This window comes from Tachyglossus aculeatus, chromosome 13, assembly GCF_015852505.1.
Source record: "Tachyglossus aculeatus isolate mTacAcu1 chromosome 13, mTacAcu1.pri, whole genome shotgun sequence".
NCBI classification, from domain to species: Eukaryota; Metazoa; Chordata; class Mammalia; order Monotremata; family Tachyglossidae; genus Tachyglossus; species Tachyglossus aculeatus.
The window spans coordinates 2807592-2830042 of record NC_052078.1 but is presented as its reverse complement, the minus strand read 5'-3'; the positions used below and the strand labels follow the sequence as shown (position 1 = coordinate 2830042).

The 22451-nt window shown below is 58.6% G+C and overlaps 1 protein-coding gene across 1 annotated transcript; it reads right to left on the bottom strand.

Moving 5' to 3' along the window:
• Window positions 1–12: 12 nt before the first annotated feature.
• On the bottom strand, window positions 13–21558 carry PTPN23 (protein tyrosine phosphatase non-receptor type 23). The gene is made up of 25 exons (XM_038755451.1): window positions 21471–21558; window positions 12330–12404; window positions 11505–11632; window positions 11277–11353; window positions 10797–10846; window positions 10542–10673; window positions 10361–10441; window positions 10061–10192; window positions 9930–9977; window positions 9673–9729; window positions 9107–9165; window positions 8883–8962; window positions 8655–8769; window positions 8472–8537; window positions 8201–8346; window positions 7663–8126; window positions 4467–4618; window positions 4216–4374; window positions 3205–4122; window positions 2630–3146; window positions 1260–1444; window positions 1057–1161; window positions 840–978; window positions 640–753; window positions 13–567 (listed from the first exon to the last, which is right to left on the bottom strand). Exons 1-25 carry the CDS (start codon window positions 21552–21554, stop codon window positions 136–138), a joined length of 4515 nt encoding a protein of 1504 aa, XP_038611379.1. The 5' UTR covers window positions 21555–21558; the 3' UTR covers window positions 13–135.
• Between the last annotated feature and the right edge of the window lie 893 nt (window positions 21559–22451).

Below are 22451 nucleotides of genomic sequence, written 5' to 3'. Positions count from 1 at the left end.
CCGGTCCCCGGCGGACGGGTGCGCGCGGGACGCCGACGGCGCGGTTTGCGTACGGAAGGGTTTTTATTTTCCTAGCAAAGGACTGGAAAAAGTCAGGTCCCAGGGGAGAGGGAGAGGAGGAGGACCCGCGCCGACTCACGTCTTGTTGAGGCTCCAGAGGGGGTCCAGCAGGCTCAGGGGGTCGTCGGCGGGGCGGGCCCCTCGCAGGCCCTGCCCGTTGGGGGCCTGCAGGAAGCTGTGCTTGCTCATGCGCTGCTTCCCGCGCGCGGAGCCGTCCAGGGAGAAGGCCTCCGGCGTCAGGGAGGCCAAGAGCTCCAGCGACGAGGACGGCGGGGCCGGGCCGGGGGCCGCGGGGGCCGGGCTCTCCTCCGCCGGCTCGGGCGGCTCCGGGGGCGGGGGCGACGGGGGGCCGGCGGGCTCCGGGGGGGCCGGGGCGGGGTCTTCCGGAGCCGGAGGGGGGTCGGACCCGCCGCCCGGCGCGGGCCGGATGCTCAGCTTGGCGATGGTGGCCTGGATGGAGCTGATGGGCACGTCCCCGCCCAGCACCAGGTCCGGCGGCAGATACGGCTGCTGCGGGGGACGGGAGAGTGAGGGGGGCCCGGCCCCGGCCCGCGCCCGCTCCCCTCCCCGCGGCCTCACCTTCTGCGAGGCGGCGGAGGCCGGGCGGCTCCCCGGCGGCGGGGGCAGCCCGTGGCGCTGCAGGACCTGCTCCACGTGTCTCACCACGGCCTCGTAGCAGAACTTGAGGTGCAGCTGCGGGATCGGAGGCCGGCTCAGGGCGACCGCTCCCCCCGGCCCCCCGGGGCCCCGCCGCCGAGACGCCCCGGCCCGCCGCTGACCTTCTCCTGCAGCATGTGCTTGCGCTGCTGCCGCATGCGGCGGACGAGCTGGGGCAGGTCGGGGATGCCGTTCCCGGCCTCCACTTCCTGGACGGCGGCGTACAGGAGGGCGAAGGCGCCCGTGCGGCCCACCCCGGAGCTGTCGGGGGGACGCGCGAGTGGCGGTGAGGCGCCGCGGCCCGGCCCCGCCGCCCCCATCCGCCCACCCGCCCCATACCTGCAGTGCACCACGATGGGCGTGTGCAGGGGCCGCTGGTGCAGATAGTGGGTGTGGACGTCGTGGATGAAGCTCAGCAGGTCCTCGGGGCTGTCGGGCAGGCCCCTGGAGGGTGGGGGGCAGCGGGGTGAGCCGGTGGGCGTCCCCGGCCGAGCCCTCCCTCCCCGGGGGCGCGGCCCCCCACCCCTCGCCCGCCGACCTACAGCTCGGGCCAGGTGGGGAAGTGGAGGTGGACGAGGGAGCGCTTGAGGCTCTGGTCGCGGAACTGGAGGCTGAGGACGCGCTCCACGTGGGTGGCCGTGGTCCGCACGCTGCTCAGCGCCAGGGTCAGGGGGCCCTGCGCCATCGGCCGGCCCCGCTCCGTGGGGAAGTAGCGGGCCACCTTTTGCTGCGGGATGGACGGACGGAGACATCATAATAATAACAATAATAATGATGATGGCGTTTGTTAAGCGCTTACTATGTGCCAAGCGCCGTTCTAAGCGCTGGGGAGGATACAGGGTGATCAGGTTGTCCCACGTGGGGCTCACAGCCTTCATCCCCATTTGACAGATGAAGGCCACTGAGGTCCAAAGAATAATAATGATGGTACTTGTTAGGCATTTACAAGCACCATTCTAAGCACTGGGGAGGATACAAGGTGATGAGGTTGTCCCCCGTGGGGCTCGCAGTCTTCATTCCCATTTGACAGATGAGGGAACTGAGGCCCAGAGAATAATAACAATAATAACAGTGGCATGTTAGGTGCTTACTATGTGCCAAGCACTGTTCTAAGCACTGGGGGGATACAAGGTGATCGGGTTGTCCCACGTGGGGCTCACAGTCTTAATCCCCAGTTTCCAGATGAGGGAACTGAGGCCCAGAGAATAATAACAATAATAACAAAATAATAACGATGGTACTTGTTAGGCGCTTACTATGTACCAACCGCTGTCCTAAGCACTGGGGAAGATACAAGGTGATCAGGTTGTCCCCAGTGGGGCTCACTGTCTTCATCCCCAGTTTCCAGATGAGGGAAGTGAGGCCCAGTGAATTAATAATAATAATAATAATAATAACAGCATTTGTTAGGTGCTTACTATGCTCTAAGCACTAGGGAGGACACAAGGTGATTGGGTTGTCCCATGTGGGGCTCACAGTTTTAATCCCCAGTTTCCAGATGAGGGAACTGAGGCCCAGAGAGTAATAACAATAATAAAAATGGCATTTGTTAGCGCTATGTGCCAAGCATTGTTCTAAGCACTGGGGAGAATACATGGTGATCAGGGGGGCTCTCAGTCTTAATCCTCATTTTCCAGATGAGGGAACTGAGGCCCACAGAATGATAATAATAATAATAATAATAATAAATGGCATTTGTTAGCGCTACGTGCCAAGCATTGTTCTAAGCACTGGGGAGGATACAAGGGGATCGGGGGGCTCAAAGTCTTAATCCCCATTTTCCAGACGAGGGAACTGAGGCCCAGAGACGTGAAGCGACTGGCCCAAAGCCACCCAGCTGACAGTTGGCGGAGCCGGGACTGGAACCCATGACCCGTGAATCCCAAGCCCGCCGCGCCCCGCCCCGCCTCACCTTCTCCATCTCGGCGTCGGCCACGAGCATGACGATCACCGACACCTTCTGCTCGTGGACCATGAGCCAGAAGTCGGCGGCGGTGCCGGGCAGCGGGGCCTGGGTGGCCACGAGCGGGGGGCAGTAGGGCGAGAGGCCGTCCAGCCGGCTGGCGTTGATGTAGTCGTCCTTGCCCGAGCGCAGGACCACGCGGTTGCCGTCGTAGGGCATGACGTCCTGGTGCCGGTTCTTCAGGGCGTAGCAGCGGGCCACGGCGATGGAGCGGCCGCGGGCGTCCCGCTCCTGGGCCTCCTGCAGCCGCCGCCAGGCCCCGTCCAGCGGGCCGGCCCCCACCGCCCCCCGGAAGGCCTCCAGCTCCTGGCGGAGCCGCCGCAGCCGCTCGGGCCGCTCGTAGGGGTCGCGCTCGATGAGCCGCAGGGCCTGGGGCCGCTGGCCCTCGGCCGCGTCCGCCTTGGTGGGCTGCAGCAGGGGCTGGCCGCCCCCGGGGGGCTGGGAGCCCCCGTGCTGGCTCTCGGGGCTGGACGACAGCAGGTCGGCGGCCCCGGCCGGCGGCGCCGGCGGGGCGGGGGCCGGGCCGGGCGAGGGCCCCGGCCGGGGCAGCGGGGCCGCCGGGGGCCGGGGGGGCCGGGCAGAAGGGCAAGGCCGGCGGGGAGGGCGAGACCGGCCGGCCCCCCGGCAGCGGGGCCGGGGCCGCGCCCGGGTGGGGGAAGGCCAGGCCGGAGGGGTCTCGGGCCGGCGGGGGGTAGAGCTGGGCCCGCAGCGGGGGCGGCAGCTGCCCCAGGACGCCCGGCTGGGCCGGGAACGGGAAGGGGGCCTGCTGAGCCGGGGGGCCGGGCGCCCGGCCCGGGAAGGCGGGCGGGAGCGGGGCCCGGGGCGCGAAGGCCAGCGGCGCCGAGTAGGCCGGAGGGGGCCGCTCCCCGGCCGCCGGGAAGCCCGCGGGGCCGAAGGGGGGCTGGGCCCGGGGAGGGTAGGGGTAGGGGGCGAAGGCGGGGGCCCCCGGGCCGGGGAAGCAGAGGCGGGCGGGGCCCGGCCCGTAGCCGGGGGCCTGGACGCCGTCCGCCGGGCCGCCGGCCGGCCGCCCGCCGCCCTCGGGGCCGTGCTGCGGGGAGGAGCGGGGCACGGGCCCGCGGGCGAAGGCGGGCGCCGGGTACACCAGGGGCGCGGGGACCTGGCTCAGGGCCGGCAGCCCCGAGGGCTGGGGGGCCGCCGGCGGCAGCGGCGGCGGGAACGGGGCCCGGATGGGGCCGTAGAGGGGGCCCGGGGGCGGGAAGTGGGCGGGCGGGAAGGGCAGGGGGGCGCCCCCGACCCGCGCCCCGGCCCCCAGGAAGGCCTCGGGGGGCCGGGCCGCGCCGGGGAAGGAGGCGGCCGCCAGCCGGGCCGCCAGGACCTCGGCGGGGAGGTCCGCCAGCTCGCCCGCCTCTTCCCCGTCCTCCTTCCGGGCCAGCTGGGGTTTGGGGGCCGTGGGCCGGGGGGGTGCCTTCTTCTTCAGCTCCCTGTTCGGGCGGAGGCGGGGGGGGGGTGGCACGTCACCCAGGGCCCGACGGGGACCCCCGCCCGCCCCCCGGGCCCCTCCGCGCGGGCCGCACCTGTCCAGTTGCTGCTGGCGGGCCGCCCGGGCCCGCTCCAGGAGGGCGGCCACCTTGCTCTCCAGGTCGGCGTAGAAGTCCTTCCCCTCCTGCGACTTCTTCATCAGGTCTTCGTAGGCCTCGTAGGAGCCCACCAGGGCCTGCAGCGTGGAGTCCCACCTGCGGGTGGGTGGGCCGGTGGGCGGGGAGGTGACGGTGACGGGCTGGGGGACCCCCCGCGCCCCCCCGGCCGGGCTCCCCCCGTCCCTCACTTGGTCCGGAGGTCTGCTAGGAGGCGGCGCACGGGGGCAAACTGCACGTGGGCCTTCGTCAGGGCGGCCAGCACGTTCTCCTGGGCCGCCAGGTTCTGGTCCAGGTACACCCGCAGCTGGTCGTACTTCTTCAGCTGCTCCGAGAACAGCTTCTGCGGCGGGGGATGAGAATAGCGGTGGCGTTTATTAAGCGCTTACTATGTGCCAAGCGCCAGTTCTAAGCGCTGGGGGGGTTACAGGGCGATCAGGCAGTTCCACGGGGGGCTCGCCGTCTGCATCCCCATTTGACAGATGAGGTCACAGAGAATAATAATAATAATAATGATGGTATTTGTCAAGCGCTTACTATGTGCAAAGCGCTATTCTAAGCACTGGGGAGGTTACAAGGCCATCAGGTTTTCCCACGGGGGGCTCGCAGTCTCCATCCCCATTTGACAGATGAGGTCACAGAGAATAATAATAATAATAATAATGGTATTTGTCAAGCGCTTACTATATACAAAGCACTGTTCTAAGCGCTGGGGAGGTTACAAGGCGATCAGGTTTTCCCACGGGGGGCTCGCAGTCTCCATCCCCATTTGACAGATGAGGTCACGGAGAATAATAATAATAATAATGATGGTATTTGTCAAGCGCTTACTATATACAAAGCACTGTTCTAAGCGCTGGGGAGGTTACAAGGCCATCAGGTTTTCCCATGGGGGGCTCGCGGTCTCCATCCCCATTTGACAGATGAGGTCACGGAGAATAATAATAATAATGATGGTATTTGTCAAGCGCTTACTATATACAAAGCACTGTTCTAAGCGCTGGGGAGGTTACAAGGCGATCAGGTTTTCCCATGGGGTCTCGCGGTCTCCATCCCCATTTTACAGATGAGGTCACAGAGAAGAATAATAATAATGATAATGATGGCGTTTGTGAAGCGCTTACTATGTGCAGAGCACTGCAAAGATGATCAGGTTGCCCCAAGTGGGGCTTACAATCTTAATCCCTATTTTACAGATGAGATCACGGAGCATAGTAATAATAATGGTATTTGTCAATAGCTTACTATGTGCAAAGTAATGCGAAGGTGATCAGGTTGTCCCACGTGAGGCTTACAATCTTAATCCTTATTTTACAGATGAGGTCACAGAGAATAATAATAATGATGGTATTTGTCAAGCACTTACTATGTGCAAAGCACTGTCCTAAGTGCTGGGGGGATACAAGGTGATCAGGTTGTCCCATGGGGGGGCTCACGGTCTCCATCCCCATTTTACAGATGAGGTCACAGAGAATAATAATAATAATAATAATGACGGTATTTGTCAAGCGCTATGTGCTAAGCACTGCAAAGGTGATCGGTTGTCTCACGTAGGGCTTACAATCTTACTCCTTATTTTACAGATGAGGTCACAGAGAATAATAATAATGATGGTATTTGTCAAGCACTTACTATGTGCAAAGCACTGTCCTAAGTGCTGGGGGGATACAAGGTGATCAGGTTGTCCCATGGGGGGGCTCACGGTCTCCATCCCCATTTTACAGATGAGGTCACAGAGAATAATAATAATAATAATAATGACGGTATTTGTCAAGCGCTATGTGCTAAGCCCTGCAAAGGTGATCGGTTGTCTCACGTGGGACTTACAATCTTACTCCTTATTTTACAGATGGGGTCACGGAGAATAATAATAATAATGACGGTATTTGTCAAGTGCTATGTGCAAAGCACTGCAAAGGTGATCGGTTGTCTCACGTGGGGCTTACAATCTTACTCCTTATTTTACAGATGAGGTCATGGAGAATAATAATAATAATGACGGTATTTGTCAAGCGCTTACTATGTGCAAAGCACTGCAAAGGTGATCAGGTTGTCCCACGTGGGGCTTACAATCTTACTCCTTATTTTACAGATGAGGTCACGGAGAATAATAATAATAATCATAATGATGGTATTTGTCAAGCGCTTACTATGTGCAAAGCACTGCAAAGGTGATCGGTTGTCTCACGTGGGGCTTACAATCTTACTCCTTATTTTACAGATGAGGTCACGGAGAATAATAATAATAATGACGGTATTTGTCAAGCGCTTACTATGTGCAAAGCACTGCAAAGGTGATCGGTTGTCTCATGTGGGGCTTACAATCTTACTCCTTATTTTACAGATGAGGTCACGGAGAATAATAATAATAATGATGGTATTTGTCAAGCGCTTACTATGTGCAAAGCACTGCAAAGGTGATCGGTTGTCTCACGTGGGGCTTACAATCTTACTCCTTATTTTACAGATGAGGTCACGGAGAATAATAATAATAATGACGGTATTTGTCAAGCGCTTACTATGTGCAAAGCACTGCAAAGGTGATCGGTTGTCTCACGTGGGGCTTACAATCTTACTCCTTATTTTACAGATGAGGTCACGGAGTATAATAATAATAATGACGGTATTTGTCAAGCGCTATGTGCAAAGCACTGCAAAGGTGATCGGTTGTCTCACGTGGGGCTTACAATCTTACTCCTTATTTTACAGATGAGGTCATGGAGAATAATAATAATAATGATGGTATTTGTCAAGTGGTATGTGCAAAGCACTGCAAAGGTGATCGGTTGTCTCACGTGGGGCTTACAATCTTACTCCTTATTTTACAGATGAGGTCATGGAGAATAATAATAATAATGACGGTATTTGTCAAGCGCTTACTATGTGCAAAGCACTGCAAAGGTGATCAGGTTGCCCCACGTGGGGCTTACAATCTTACTCCTTATTTTACAGATGAGGTCACAGAGAATAATAATAATAATGACGGTATTTGTCAAGCTCTTACTATGTGCAAAGCACTGCAAAGGTGATCAGCTTGCCCCACGTGGGGCTTACAATCTTACTCATTTTACAGATGAGGTCACGGAGAATAATAATAATGACGGCACTTGTCAAGCGCTCACTATGTGCAAAGCACTGCAAAGGTGATCTTCATCCCCACTTTCCTAGATGAGGGAACTGAGGCCCAGAGAAGTGAAATGACTCGCCGACAAGCGGCGGAGCCGGGATTGGGACCCGTAGGGACCGTCTGTGTTGCCAACTTGGACTTCCCAAGCGCTCAGTCCAGTGCTCTGCACACAGTAAGCGCTCGATAAATACGACTGATTGATTGATTGATTGATTGATTGCCGCCGAGCCACGGCTGCTTCTCAGGGGCGCGCGGCCCACCTGCATCTCGGAGCGGTCGGCGGTGACCAGCGCGGTGGTGAGGTCGTCCTTCTGGATCTGGTCCCGCAGCTGGCGCTCCAGGGCCTGCCGCTGCTCCCGCATCTCCCGGGCCTTGGTCAGTATCCGCTTCAGGTTCTGCAGGACGCCCTTCTCCTCCGGGCCCAGGGCCGGGGCGGGCAGGGCGGCCCGCACCTGGTCCAGGGGCCCGCTCAGCAGGCGCAGGTTGCCGACGTGCAGGTTCATGGCGCGGTGCAGCTCGCTGTTGGTGAACGAGGCCTTCTCGTGCACCTCCGTGTACTTGGACCACTCGCGCCTCACCTCCGCCAGCTCGGGCGAGGGCCGGCCCCCCGCCGCCGCCGCCGCCGCCGCCTCCTGCCCCTTGGGCTCCGGGGGCTCGGCCCCCTCCAGCAGGGCCTTGATGTCTTTCAGGGAGGCCTCCACGTCCGTGTACACGCCCGACAGCTCTGCGGATGCGGACGGGGGAGTGGGCACGGCCGCCCGGCCAGGCCCCCCGCGCCCCCCCGTGCCCGTCACCCACCCTGCATGGACTGGACGAGGTTCTTGACGGTGTCGGGCCGGACGCTGAGGGCGGCACACTTCTCCATGAGCAGGGGCGGGATCTGGTTGTAGAGCTCCAGGTCGTCTACCGTGTCGGGGTCCAGTTGCAGGGAGTCCATGAACTGGCTGGGCGGGAGGAGACGGCCCCATCACCGGGCCCGCCCGGCTCCCCTCGCCTCCCGGGGTGGGGGGGACAGAGCGCTTGGGAAGATTAGAAAGCCCCCGTTGCCCCGCATGCCCGCCCCACTTACTCCAACACCTCGTTCTTGGCATCAATCTTGGCCATCACCTCCCGCAACAGCTTGGCTTTCTCCTCGCTGGGGGGGGGACGGGCGGAGGGAGGGTGGGAGGTCAGCGGGGACGGATCCCTCTGTCCGGCCCGCCTGTGTCCCCCCGGGAGCCCGTAAGTCACCGTCGGAGGTGGCGGGGCGCACCTGTACAGCGACGAGGCCTCGTGGGCGGCCATCGGCACCAGCTTGGCGAAGATGTCGGGGCCGGTGACCGCGGGGTCGGTGGGGTTCACGGGGAGGGGCTTCACCAGCGGGGCCCCTGGAGAGGCGGGAGAGGGAGGGGGTGATGGACCCCCGGGGGCTCACCCCCACCACACCTGGGACCATGCCCCGGACCGGGCGGAGGGGGAGAGTGACCCCCACCCCGGTCACCTTTCACGGGCTGCAGCGTGTCCAGAGGGGGGACGGCCTCGTGGTAGATGAAGTCGTTATCCTTCTTGGCCGAGTTGAACCTGGGAGAAGACACTAGGGTGGCTCCTGGGCAGAGGAGGGGCGGCGATAGCCACCCAGGGACCGCGAGGGGAAGGGGACCGACCACGGACCCCCCGCCCTGTCCCCCGCCCGCCAAACCGACCCGGGCAGAGGACTCCACTCACTTCCCTCCGATGATGTCCATGGTGAAGCGAAGGGCGTCCTGCACGGTCTCCGGCTGGCCCTGGGCACCGAGGGAAGACGGGCACCGGCTCCCTTGACCACGGGCCCGGTTCGCCAGAACCCCGGGATTCTCCCCCCGACCCTCCGCCGCTCCGGGAAAGGACCCCGTCCCCAAGGGTCCGTCGTAGCGGACGGACCCCCTACTCTCCCCGCACTTCAAAGCCTTATTCAAATCCCACCTCCTCCAAGAGGCTTTCCCCAACGAAGCCCTCCGGCCTCGACTCCGTCCCCTCTGAGCACTTCACATCCACCCCACCCTCAGCCCCACGACCCTTACGTCCGTGCCCGCAATTTATTTTAGCGCCCGCCTCCCCTCCAGACGTACGTATCTCGTGGATAAGGAAACCAGTCTGGTGTATTGACCTCTCCCAAGGGCTTAGTACGGTGCTCTGCTTACAGTAAGCGCTCACTAAAGACAATTCATTCACTCAGTCCTATTTATTGAGCGCTCAACCGCTGCCAAGTGACTGAGTCGGCCGGCGAGGGGGCGGCCCCGGGGCGACCTTACCTTGGCCATCTTGATGGCTTCGTTGAGCTTGTCCAGGGCGCTCTGGAAGTAGACGACCTGCGGGAGCCGGGATACGATCCGGTCACGGGAGGTCCGGCGACGCCGCGAGCCGCGTCCGGCCGACCCGAGGAGGCGGTGGGCCGGGGAACCCGCCTGCCGGCTCTAGCGTATGTCCCACGCGTCCCGGGTGGCGTCCTGCCCACGGCGGGTGCTCAGTCCCCGGCTGCGGAGCGCCCGAGGGGTCGCCCAGCACTCACCCTCTCTCCAAACTTCTGCTGCTCCTCGGCCTGCTTCCCCATGTGCAGCTGCGAGAGAGCGGGCCGAGCCTCAGCGCCCGCCCCCTCCGGACCCCCGCCCGCCCCGAGCCCCCCCCGTCCCGCCCGCTCACGTGAGCCACCGCGGCGAAGTAATAGATCTTCATCTGCACTAGCTTCTTCCAGTCCTTCTGGATCTTGCCGAGCAGGGAGGCCGTCTCGGAGCTCTCCAGAGCCCGGCAGGCCTCCTTGTAGTAGTCGACCACCTGGGGAGAGGAGACGGGGTCGGAGTCCGGTGGGAAGCGGCCACGGGCCCCTCCCCAAAACCACCGCATCCCTTCTCCTCTTCCCGGAGGGAGGACGGGGCCGGGGCCTCGCTGACCATTCCGGCTGCCGGGAACGAGAGGCACCTTGGCCCGCTCCCTGCCCCTCACCTGGGCGCTGATGCGGGCCACGAGGAAGCTCTTCCTATTGTCCAGCATTGACTTCTCCAAGAGACACTCCTGGGCCTGACCCTGGGTGGCAGAGGGAGAGAGGGAGGGCGAGGACGCGTGCCATAGGACGGCCGGCCCCCCGGGGGTCTCTTCGGCCCACCCGCGGCCCCCGCCCCCTCACCAGCATGAGGTTCACGTTGAGGTTGAGGATCTGGTGACTCATGTCCACGCTGTAGGAGATGGGGAAGTGCTCCCGTAGGTAGGTGAAGGCGCCCGCCGCGCACTGGAAATGGGTGCAGGACACCTTCATCCCCTGTGGCCGGCGGAGAGGGGGAGGAAGAGGAGGAGGAAGAAAGGCGGGTGAGCGGGGCAGGGAGGAGGGTCCCCTCGCCGACACCCCCGTCCCCGGGCGGGGGCCGGCCCAGATCCCCCTCACCTCCTCTGAAACCCTCTTGTCCATGGCTCCCAACATGGAGTGCAGCGCGCCTGAGGGAGACAGATGGACGGGAGGAGGAGGTCAGCGCCGGGACGGAGCAGCAACGGCCCCACGCTCTCTTATCCCGCCTTCCCTCTGTCCCCGGGGAAGGGCAGGCCAAGACTCGGGGGGCAGGGGCCCGGGAGCAGGGGGAAAAAAATCAATGCCGGGGCCCGGGCCAAGTTCAATAATAACGACGGTATCTGTTAGGCGCTTACTTTGAGCCGGCACCCCGGCTTCCCCGGACGGTGGGCCGCCCGGAAAGGCTCCAGTGAGGACGGGAGCCAGAGAGAGCAGGTCTGGCCCTGGGGCGGGGATGCCCTGGATGTGAGCCCACCACAAACCCCAAATGGAGGGGGCCACGCTGGGGGTCGCCTATCCATCGCTGCGGGTCGCATCAGGACGGGGGGCGAGGGAGGGAGGGAGGGAGGGGGGTCTTACCGAGGTTGTAGAGGATGCAGGCCTGCTCATACTTGATGTCCTCGTGGGTCACGGACTTGCCCGAGAAGATCTCCGTCCTGCCAACGAAGCAGCCCCGGTCACCCCGGCGTCCGCCACCCTGGGGTGCCCCCGGGTGCCCCCCGCCCACGCTCCTCCTCGCTTGACCCCGGAGGGCGGCTGGGAGAGGGGCCCGAGTCGGAAGCCGGGGGAAGGAGGACGGGGGCTCACCACGTGACCGGGACCGCCGCCTCGTTCTCCAGGCCCATGGGGATGCGGCTCTGCAGGTAATGGAGCTGGCCCAGGTATTTCCGCAGGACGCTGCAGCCCTCAAAGTCCCGGGGGACGTTCACCGCGCTCTGGGAAGGGGGACGGGGACGACGGAGAGGCCCCGGGTCAGCCGGAGCCACGCTGGCACACCCAGGGGCCAGGAAGGGGCTGCCTGGGGGTGCCCCCGCACGTCCCTTCTTCCTTCACTCGAGAAGGCGGGGTCCACGGGGCCTCCCCCGATGTCCAGGGAAGGCCATGGTCCCGTCAGGACTTCCACGGGGGTCCACGGAGGCCGCTGGGGCTGTCCCCACCCGAACCTCGACCTCCAGGTCGCTGGGCGAGAAGCCGGCCGGCCCCTCCTGCCCCGGGACTTCCCGTCGGGCCCCGCTCCAGCCTGGGAAGGCAGCACGGAGCCTCCGTGGCCTCAATAAATATGACTGATTGATTGATTTAGGACGTTGAGAAAGCCATGGCTGCGACTCCTGGGGCTGTCGGACTGAGGGGCGCGGAGTCTGAAACTCCTCCCCGACGAGGCCCTGGTCTTTCTGTTTTCAGGGTCTCACCCTCCGCCAGCCCCTCTCCCCATTATTCTCCCAAGGGGCCCCCAGCCTGGGCACTAAGCTGTGCACGCGGCAGGAATTTTCTACCATAATTGCGTAGAAAGGGAGAAAGAGGGAGGGTCTCTCTCTGTCTGTGGCCTGGACGACGCCCTCTTGAAGAAGCTCACCACAGCGGGGTGGAGGGTTTCAAGGCCGCACCTGCCCGGGCACTGACGTCCGTCCCTACCTGTCGGAGCAGCTCCAGTTTCTTCAGCTCCTCGTTGTACGTCTCCGGGTTCTCACCGTAATTCTTCAGGACAAACTGAGGGGAGATGGGAAGAGGGACGGGTTCCCGATGCGCCCAGCCCCCAAATCCCGCCCCTGACGCCGGGAATCCTGGGATCCACGGTGCCACCCTGGGAGTCCCTCCGGAGGGGAGGGAGCCCGTCGGCTGGATCTGCTCGAACTGGAGCTCAAGTGCTTAGTACAGTGCTCTGCACACAGTAAGCGCTCAATAAATACAACTGATGATGATGATGGAGCGTGAGGCCGTCGTCCTCGGCCCCGCCAGGCCGAGTGGAGACAGGATTCCCTTTCCGGCCGTGCACCGCTCCCATCCAAGAGTTCCCGGGGAAACGATCGCCGGACAGAGGGGAGGGGACCGGCGGTCACACAGTGAGCTGGGCAGAATCGGGACATCACTGCCTGCGTCCTTTTTTTATGGTACTTGTCAAACGCTTACTACGTGCCAGGCACTGTACTAAGCACTAGGATACATACGAGGTAATCGGACTTCTCGACTGTAAGCCCGCTGTTGGGTAGGGGCCGTCTCTAAATGTTGCCAACTTGTACTTCCCAAGCGCTTCGTAAAGTGCTCTGCACACAGTAAGGGCTCAATAAATACGATTGAATGAATGAATATTTACTATTCTATTTATTTTATTTTCTTAATATGTTTTGTTCTCTGTCTCCCCCTTCTAGACTGTGAGCCTGCTGTTCGGTAGGGACCGTCTCTCTATGTTGCCAACGTGTACTTCCCAAGCGCTTAGTCCAGTGCTCTGCACACAGTAAGCGCTCAATAAATACGATTGAATGAATGAATGAATGAATATTTACTATTCTATTTATTTCATTTTGTTAATATGTTTTGTTTTGTTCTCTGTCTCCCCCTTCTAGACTGTGAGCCCGCTGTTGGGTAGGGGCCGTCTATGTTGCCGACTTGTACTTCCCAAGCGCTTAGTACAGTGCTCTGCACACAGTAAGCGCTCAATAAATACGAATGAATGAATGAATGAATATGAGGTAATCGGGCTTCTAGACTGTGAGCCCGCTGTTGGGTAGGGACCGTCTATGTTGCCGACTTGTACTTCCCAAGCGTTTAGTACAGTGCTCTGCACACAGTAAGCGCTCAATAAATACGAATGAATGAATGAATGAATACGAGGTAATCGGGCTTCTAGACTGTGAGCCCGCTGCTGGGTAGGGACCGTCTCTAAATGTTGCCAACTTGTACTTCCCAAGCACTTCGCACAGTGCTCTGCACACAGTAAGTGCTCAATAAATGCGATCGAATGAATGAATGAATGGATAGGACACAGGACTCAGTCCCAATCCCCATTTTCTGGATGCGGTAACTGGCACGGAAAAGCGAAGTGCCTTTCCCACAGTCGCGCAGCAGACAAGCGGCGCGGCCGGGATTAGATTAGAAAGCGGGCCGGCTGTGGGCGCTCAGTCCGGCCGCCCCCAGAGGACCCCCGGGAGGGTGGGAGACTCCTCTTCAGCTGTCTGGTACTGCTGGGGGATGCCATCCCCCGGTTGCCTAGCAACCGGCTCCCTCCCATCCCTCCAATGGTCCCCAGGGCCAATCGGTGGCGATGACGTCGCCAGAGAACCGGGACTTCTTAAAGGGCGGCTGGAGGGACTTTTCCCCTCAAAATCCGGGCAGTGCCATCATCAATCGTATTTACTGAGCGCTTACTATGTGCAGAGCACTGTACTAAGCGCTTACCAAACCCCACATTGGTGAGCTTCGTCCTGGCCGGGCCCGCATCCTGCCTTTGTGCCGCTTGCTCCGCGATCCTCTGTCCCCACTCCGCGTTGTTGCTGGGCCATACCCCTCCCGTGTTTGTGCGTTTGGGTGACGCGGGGAGAGGTCGAAGGCGACGTCTTCTGCCCTGGCATCACCGCACGGGGCACGGCCGGGGAGGGGCTTGGTTGCCAGGCCGTTGAGAGCTGGCCGGGCAGTGACCCTGTCTGCTGTCTCTGTTGTAGTGTACTCTCCCAAGCCCTTAGGACGGAGTCAGCGCTCAATAAATACCACTGACTGACTAGCCCTCAAACGACCGGGGATACCCTGAGCCCCCGGCGTTGCCCGGCTCAAAGGATGCGGGGCTTGGGAGTCCGCAGACCCGACTCCCTGCTGTGGGACCTTGGGAAAGTAGCCGAACCTCTCTGGGCCTCACTTCCCCGGTTTGCAAAATGGAGAGAAGTTGTCTACTCTCCCTTCCTCTTAGAGGGGGGATGAGGCATGTCCTTGTGGCTAGAGCCTGGGCTTGGGAGGCAGAAGGTCATGGGTTCTAATTCCAGCTCTGCCACTTGTCTGCTGGGTGACCCTGGGCAAGTCACTTCACTTCTCTGGGCCTCAGTTCCCCCATCTGTAAAATGGGGATGGAGACTGTGAGCCCCACGTGGGACAGGGACTGGGTCCAACCCGATTACCTTGTATCTCCCCCAGTGCTAAGAACAGTGCCTGGGACATGGTAAGCATTTACAATACATATATTCTGACATATAACATATGGTATAATATTATGATATTATTATTCTGATCCCTGAATTGCTTTAAGGTCATTTATCAGCTCTCTATCTCTACCCTAGTTTTCCTTGTTCCTCTAATGTCAAACCTTCTCACTGGTCTTTGTTTCTTTCTCTCTTTTTCTTTCTCTTTCTTCCTTCCCCTCTTTCTTTCTTTCCCTCTTTCTCTCCTGTTTCTTTCTTTCTCTTTTCCTTTCTTTCCTTCTCTGTTTCTTTCTTTCTCTTTTCTTTCTTTCCTTCTCTTTCTTTCTCTCTCTTTTTCTCTCTCTCTTTCTTTCATTCTTTCTCTTTCCCTCTTTCTTCCTTTCTCTCTTTTTCTTTCTCTTTATTTCTCTCTCTCTCTTTCTCTCTCTGTTTCTTTCTTTCTCTCTTTTTATCTTTTTCTTGTGCCTTCCCCGTCATATCTGACGGACCACTACTGTCCCCATCTTCCGAGCCCAACTAAAATCACACCCCATTTATCTCCAGGAGGCCTTTCCTCTCTCCTCTTCCTACCCTATTTCTCTCTCAACTCTATCAACCGTATTTATTAAGCGCTTACTGTGTGCAGAGCACTGTACTAAGCGCTTGGGAAGTCCAAGTTGGCAACATATAGAGACGGTCCCTACCCAACAGCGGGCTCACAGTCTAGAAGGGACTCTATCACGCAGGTCCTTGATTCCTCACTCCCTAAGCGCTTAGGTACTCAGTCCACCTGCTCCCCACCCCAGCGCTCATCATCATCAACAGTATTTATTGGGCAATTACTGTACAACGCGCTCGTACTGGCTTTTATGTATTCAGAAGAACAGAGAAGCGGCCTAGTGGAAAAAGTGCCGGACTGGAAGTCGAGAGAACTGGGTTCTAGTGACGCCTCTCCCACTTCCCTGTTTTGTGACCTTGAGTTCATCAGGCGCTCAATCAGTCGTATATGTTAAGCGCTTACTATGTGCCGAGCCCTTTACTAAGCGCTTCGGAGAGTACAACGTAACGGAATTAGCAGGCACAATCCCTGACCATAATGAGCTTACCGTCTAGAGGGGGAGACAGACCGCGCCCCCCCCACCTTGTATAATTATAAATAAGTAATTTATAATATATAATTTAAAGAGATGTCCACAGTCATATAACTTCTTTGTGCCTCAGCTTCCTCGCTCGTTAAACTGCGATTAAAAACCTGTCCCTCCTCAGACTGTGAACCCCATGTAGGACAGGGACGGAGGCCAATCTCATTCATTGATTCGTTCATTCAGTCGTACTTACTGAGCTCTTACTATTCACTGAATCGTATTTATTAAGCGCTTACTGTGTACTGGGAAGTACAAATCGGCAACATATAGAGACGGTCCCTACCCAACAGCGGGCTACGTGCAGGGCACTGTACTAAGCGCTTGGGAGAGGACAATGTATCATCATCATCATCATCATCAATCGTATTTATTGAGCGCTTACTATGTGCAGAGCACTGTACTAAGCGCTTGGGAAGTACAAATTGGCAACATAAAGAGACAGTCCCTACCCAACAGTGGGCTCACAGTCTAAAATTGTTAATTGTTATATCAATTAACAGACACGTTCCCTGCCCAAAACGAGTTTTCGGTCTAGAGGGAATTAGCCACCCCGGCTCTTTGCATCCCTACTTGGCTGTCCTGCGGACGCCTCCCGCGTATAAGGCGTCCAAAACAGAGCGCCTCAGATTCCCAGCCGAGCCCTGCCCTCCCCAAGACTTTCCCATCACTCGAGACAGCATCTCCACCGTCCCTGTCTCGCAAGCCCGGGGTTTAACTCGTCTCTCTCATTCAACAGTGCTTTGCACGTAGGAGTCAGGCAAGCTATTCACTCATTCATCCGATCGTATTTATTGAGCGCTTTACTGTGTGCGCGGCACTGTACTAGGCGCTTGAAAAGTACAATTCGGCAACAGATAGAGATGGTCTACACAACGGGCTCACGGCCTAGGAGGGGTAGGCAGCAAAACAGACCAAGGAGACAGGTGAGAACAAGCAGACAAGTCACGTGACTTCTCTGTGCCTCAGTTCCCTCATCTGTAAAATGAGGATTGAGACTGCAAGCCCCACGTGGGACAGGAATTGCGTCCAACTCGATTTGCTTGTGTCCACCCCGGCGCTTAGTACAGTGCCTGGCACACGGTCAACACTTAACAAATACCACAATTGTGACTATTTCTGCCACACAGTAAACACTTAATGCCACAATTATTATTATTTCTGTGTTCTGCACATAGTATGCGCTCAATAAATACGGCGGATTGACTGCTTCTCCTAAGCGCTTAGTCGAGTGCTCTGCAGCTACTACTCGATAAACATTATCGATGAACAGGTTGCTTTCCTGGATATCATCATCATCATCAATCGTATTTATTGAGCGCTTACTATGTGCAAAGCACTGTACTAAGCGCTTGGGAAGTACAAATTGGCAACATATATCAACATATAGCAACATGACCAAAGCAGTCAGGAGAGAGACACCCACCAACATTTTGATTCCTGTGACAATAATAATAATAATAATAGCATTTATTAAGCGCTTATAGAGCACTGTTCTAAGCGCTGGGGAGGTTACAAGGTGATCAGGCCGTCCCACGGGGGGCTCACAGTCTTAATCCCCATTTTACAGATGAGGTAACTGAGGCACATGTGATAGTTCCCAAGGGTCTCAATACCTCAGTTCTCGGCAGACCTGAGCCACGCAATAGTATCTGACAGTGATTTACTTTGGGGGAGGGCATAATAATAATAGTAATAATGGCATTTATAAAGCGCTTACTATGTGCTAAGCACTGTTCTAAGCGCTGAGCACTGTTCTGATGGACAGCAGGTACGGAAGGAATGGCAGAGGAGAGTGAAGTGCATGAGTATCTGATCAGGAGATGGAGGAATTCGGGGAGGGTTGGGGGGTTGGATAAGCGGGGTGCTGGGGGGGTGGAATGTAGAGAAACGCTTAGTACAGTGCCTGGCACATAGTAAGCGCTTACCCAATGCAATAATTATTATTGTTATTATTAGAATCGAGCCTCTTTGGAGTGGAAGGGGCTTTAAGGGGGTCATATACTGCATCCCCCTGCCTCTGAACAGGAGTGCATATAACCTTCAGGAGACGCATCATCCAGAAATGGAAACTGTGATAATTAATAATTACTGCATTTGTTAAGCACTATGTGCCAGACACTGTGGACTATAAGCTCATGGTGGGCGGGGAATGTGTCTGTTTATTGTTCTAGTGTCCTCTCCCAAGCGCTTACTACAGTGCTCTGCTCACAGTAGGTGCTCGATAAATATGATTAACTGAGAACCCAAGTGCCCCCCCCCCCACCCCCGGGGGAGCGGGTGGCGGCTAGGGTGAGGTTGTGATTTGCACAAATTCATTCAGTCGTATTTATTGAGTGCTTACTTTGTGCAGAGCACTGTACTAAGCGCTTGGGAAGTACAACGTCCAGGGGCATGGGAGTGGTGAGGAAGGGCAGCCCTGGGGTGGGGGTCAGAGGTCAGAGGGGCAGGGGGTGGGATGCCGGGGGGGCTGTGAGCCCACTGTTGGGTAGGGACTGTCTCTATATGTTGCCAACTTGGACTTCCCAAGCGCTTAGTACAGTGCTCTGCACACAGTAAGCGCTCAATAAATATGATTGATTGATTGACTGATTGAAGAGCTGGGGGTGGGGGGGCTGCAAGTGGGCCTGGCCCAGGGCTAGCGTGGCTGGGGGGTGGGTGGCCATTAGAACAGGAAGCCGCCACTGCCCAGGGGAGGGTGGGGAGGAGAGGGAAGTGGGGAGACCCCTCGGGAGGGGAAAAAGAAAGACCCCTGAGGGCTGGTGAGGGACAGACCTCTGAGGGAAGGACAGGGAGAGAGATCCCTGAGGGCTGGTGAGGGAGAGACCCCCGGGGGAAGGAGAGGGAGGAAGACCCCTGAAGGAAAGAGAGGGAGACCCTTAGGGGATGATGAGGGAGAGAGATCCCTGGGGGCTGGTGAGGGAGAGAGACCCCTGAGGGAAGGAGATGGAGGGAGACCCTTGAGGGAAGGAGATGGAGAGAGAGACACCTCTGAGGGAAGGAGAGGGAGGGAGACCCCTGAGAGAAGAGGGAGACCCCGGAGGGAAGGAGAAAGAGAGAGACCCTTAGGGGATGATGAGGGGGACCCCTGAGGGAAGGAGAAGCAGGGAGACCCCTGAGGGAAGGAGAGGGAGAGACAGAGACCCCTGAGGGAAGGAGAGACCTCTGGAGTAAGGACAGAGAGACCCCTGAGGGAAGGAGAGATCCCTGGAGTAAGGACAGAGAGACCCCTGAGGAAAGGAGAGGGAGAGAGAGAGAGACCCCTAAGGGAAGGAGAGGGAGAGAGACCCCCGAGGGGAGGAGAGGAAGAGAGAGAGAGAGAGACCCCTGAGGGCTGGTGAGGGAGAGAGAGACCCCTGAGGGAAGGAGAGGGAGGGAGACCCCTGAGGGAAGGAGAAAGAGAGAGACCCTTAGGGGATGATGAGGGGGACCCCTGAGGGAAGGAGAAGCAGGGAGACCCCTGAGGGAAGGAGAGGGAAAGAGAGAGAGAGACCCTTGAGGGAAGGACAGACCCCTGGAGTAAGGACAGAGAGACCCCTGAGGGGAGGAGAGGGAGAGAGAGAGAGAGAGACCCCTGAGGGCTGGTGAGGGAGAGAGACCCCTGAGGGAAGAGGGAGACCCTTAGGGGATGATGAGGGTGGGGGACCCCTGGGGGCTGGTGAGGGGGAGAGGGAGGGAGGGAGGGAGGGAGGGAGGGAGAGGGAGAGAGAGAGACAGACAGACAGACCCCTGAGGGAAGGAGGGAGAGACCCCTGAGGGAAAGATAAAGAGACTGCTGAAGGGATGATGAGGGGGACCCCTGGGGGATGACTGAGGGAGAGGGGGGGGGGAGAGAGAGAGAGAGAGAGAGAGAGAGAGAGAGAGAGAGAGAGAGAGAGAGAGAGAGAGAGAGAGAGAGAGAGAGAGACCCCTGAAATAAGGAGAGAGAGACCCCTGAGGGAAGGAGAGGGGGAGAGAGAGAGACCCCGGAGGGATGGAGAGGGAGGGAAACCCCTGAGGGAAGAGGGAGACCCCTGAGGGAAGGAGAAAGAGACAGAGCCCCCTGGGGGAAGGAGAGGGAGAGAGCTCCCCCTGGCGGGCTGCTGAGGAAGGGGGGAAAGAGCGAGGGAGTGCCCCCTGCTGGAGGTGATGGGGGGGGGGGGGCGGGGGGGGAAGAACAGGAGCGAGCGAGCGCCCCCTGCGGGCTGGGGAGGGCCAACTTGTCCTTCCCAAGCGCTTAGTCCAGTGCTCTGCACACAGTAAGCGCTCAATACGATTGAATGACTGTGTGCCCACTGTTGGGTAGGGACCGTCTCTATATGTTGCCAACTTGTACTTCCCAAACGCTTAGTCCAGTGCTCTGCACACAGTAAGCGCTCAATACGATTGAATGAATGAATGTATGAATGAATGAATGAGGGCGGGAGCCCCCTGGGGGAAGGAGAGGGAGAGAGCGCCCCCTGGCGGGCTGCTGAGGAAGGGGGAAAGAGCGAGGGAGCGCCCCCTGCTGGAGGTGATGGGGGGGCGGGGGGAAGAACAGGAGGAAGCGAGCGCCCCCTGCGGGCTGGGGAGGGCCAACTTGTACTTCCCAAGCGCTTAGTCCAGTGCTCTGCACACGGTAAGTGCTCAATACGACTGAATGCCTGTGAGCCCACTATTGGGTAGGGACTCCCTCTATATGTTACCAACTTGTACTTCCCAAGCACTTAGTCCAGTGCTCTGCACACAGTAAATGCTCAATACGATTGGATGAATGAATGTATGAATGAATGAATGAGGGCGGGAGCTCCCTGGGGGAAGGAGAGGGGAGAGAACGCCCCCTGGCGGGCCGGGGAGGGAGGGGGCGAGAGGGAGCGAGCTCCCCCTGCGGGCGGTGATGGAGGGTGGGGGGGGGGGGGGAGAGCAAGAGCGAGCGAGCGCCCCCTGCGGGCTGGGGAGGGCCAACCTGTACTTCCCAAGCGCTTAGTACAGTGCTCTGCACACAGTAAGTGCTCAATAAATACGACTGAATGACTGTGAGCCCACTGTTGGGTAGGGACCGTCTCTATATGTTGCCAACTTGTACTTCCCATCATCATCATCATCATCAATCGTATTTATTGAGCGCTTACTATGTGCAGAGCACTGTACTAAGCGCTTGGGAAGTACAAATTGGCAACATCTAGAGACAGTCCCTACCCAACAGTGGGCTCACAGTCTAAAAGGGGGAGACAGAGAACAAAAACAAACATACTAACAAAATAAAATAAATAGAATAGGTATGTACAGGTAAAATAAATAGAGTAATAAATATGTTCAGTGCTCTGCACATAGTAAGCGCTCAAAACGACTGAATGAATGAATGTATGAATGAATGAATGAGGGCGGGAGCCCCCTGGGCGAGGGAGAGAGCGCCCCCTGGCGGGCTGGGGAGGGAGGGGGCGAGAGTGAGCGAGCGCCCCCTGCGGGCGGTGATGGGGGGGAGAGAGCAGGAGCGAGCGAGCGCCCCCTGCGGGCCGGGGGGGGGCGGGAGGCCGGGAATGGCGGAGGGGGGCGTTGCGGCCTCTCACCTTCTTCACGGCCGGCTGGAAGCTGAAGTCTCCGGCCTCCTTCAGGTCCAGCCAGATCATGGGCATCCGGGGAACGGCCTCCATGGCGGACGGACGGGGGGTCGGGGGGTCCGGGGGTCCGGGGCGGGGCCGGTCCCCTCAGCCGCCGCCGCCCGACGCCGCTAACCCAGCCACGCCTTCCCAGCGAGCCCCGCGCGCGCGCATGCGCGCAGACCTCGCTTCGCCCTCCCCGCCGGAAGTCACGTGGCGGCCGCGCGCGCAAGGGCCGCTGGGGGCCGTAGTCTCCCAGCGGCCGCGCGCGCAAGGGCCGCTGGGAGTCGTAGTCTCCACCACCCCCGCCGCACGTGGGAAGGGGGTGGGCGACTCTCCCTCGCCGAAAGGCATTGTGGGAGGCGCCGCGCGCTGGGCATCATGGGAAATGTAGTCATCATCATCAATCGTATTTATTGAGCGCTTACTGTGTGCAGAGCACTGTACTAAACGCTTGGGAAGTACAAATTGGCAACATATAGAGATAGTCCCTACCCACCAGTGGGCTCACAGTCTAAAAGGGGGAGACAGAGAACAAAACCAACCATACTAACAAAATAAAATCAATAGAATAGATATGTACAAGTAAAACAAATAAATAAATAAAGAGAGTAATAAATATGTACAAACATATATACATATATACAGGTAGTCTTGTCAGGCTTGCCCCCACACACACCGTGCCCAATCAGACGCTCTGCCAGAGGAATAATTATAACAATTAATAAGAGTGGGAATAATAACAACTGTATTTATTGAGCGCCTACTATGAGCCAGACACCGTACTGAGCGCTGAGGTGGTTACAATACCACCTGAGGAGCCCCTTCCTTCCTCTCCCCCTCGTCCCCCTCTCCATCCCCCTCATCTTACCTCCTTCCCTTCCCCACAGCACCTGGATATATGGATATGTGTTTGTACATATTTATTACTCTATTTATTTATTTATTTTA

Excerpts from the sequence above, each read along its gene's own strand:
- PTPN23 (XM_038755451.1), bottom strand. The coding sequence starts at position 21,554 with ATGGAGGCCGTTCCCCGGATGCCCATGATCTGGCTGGACCTGAAGGAG. Across the intron at positions 8,538-8,654 it reads GAGGCCTCGTCGCTGTACAG|CGAGGAGAAAGCCAAGCTGT; the intron begins GTGCGCCCCGCC and ends TCCCCCCCCCAG. Across the intron at positions 8,347-8,471 it reads GCCAAGAACGAGGTGTTGGA|CCAGTTCATGGACTCCCTGC; the intron begins GTAAGTGGGGCG and ends CCTCCCGCCCAG.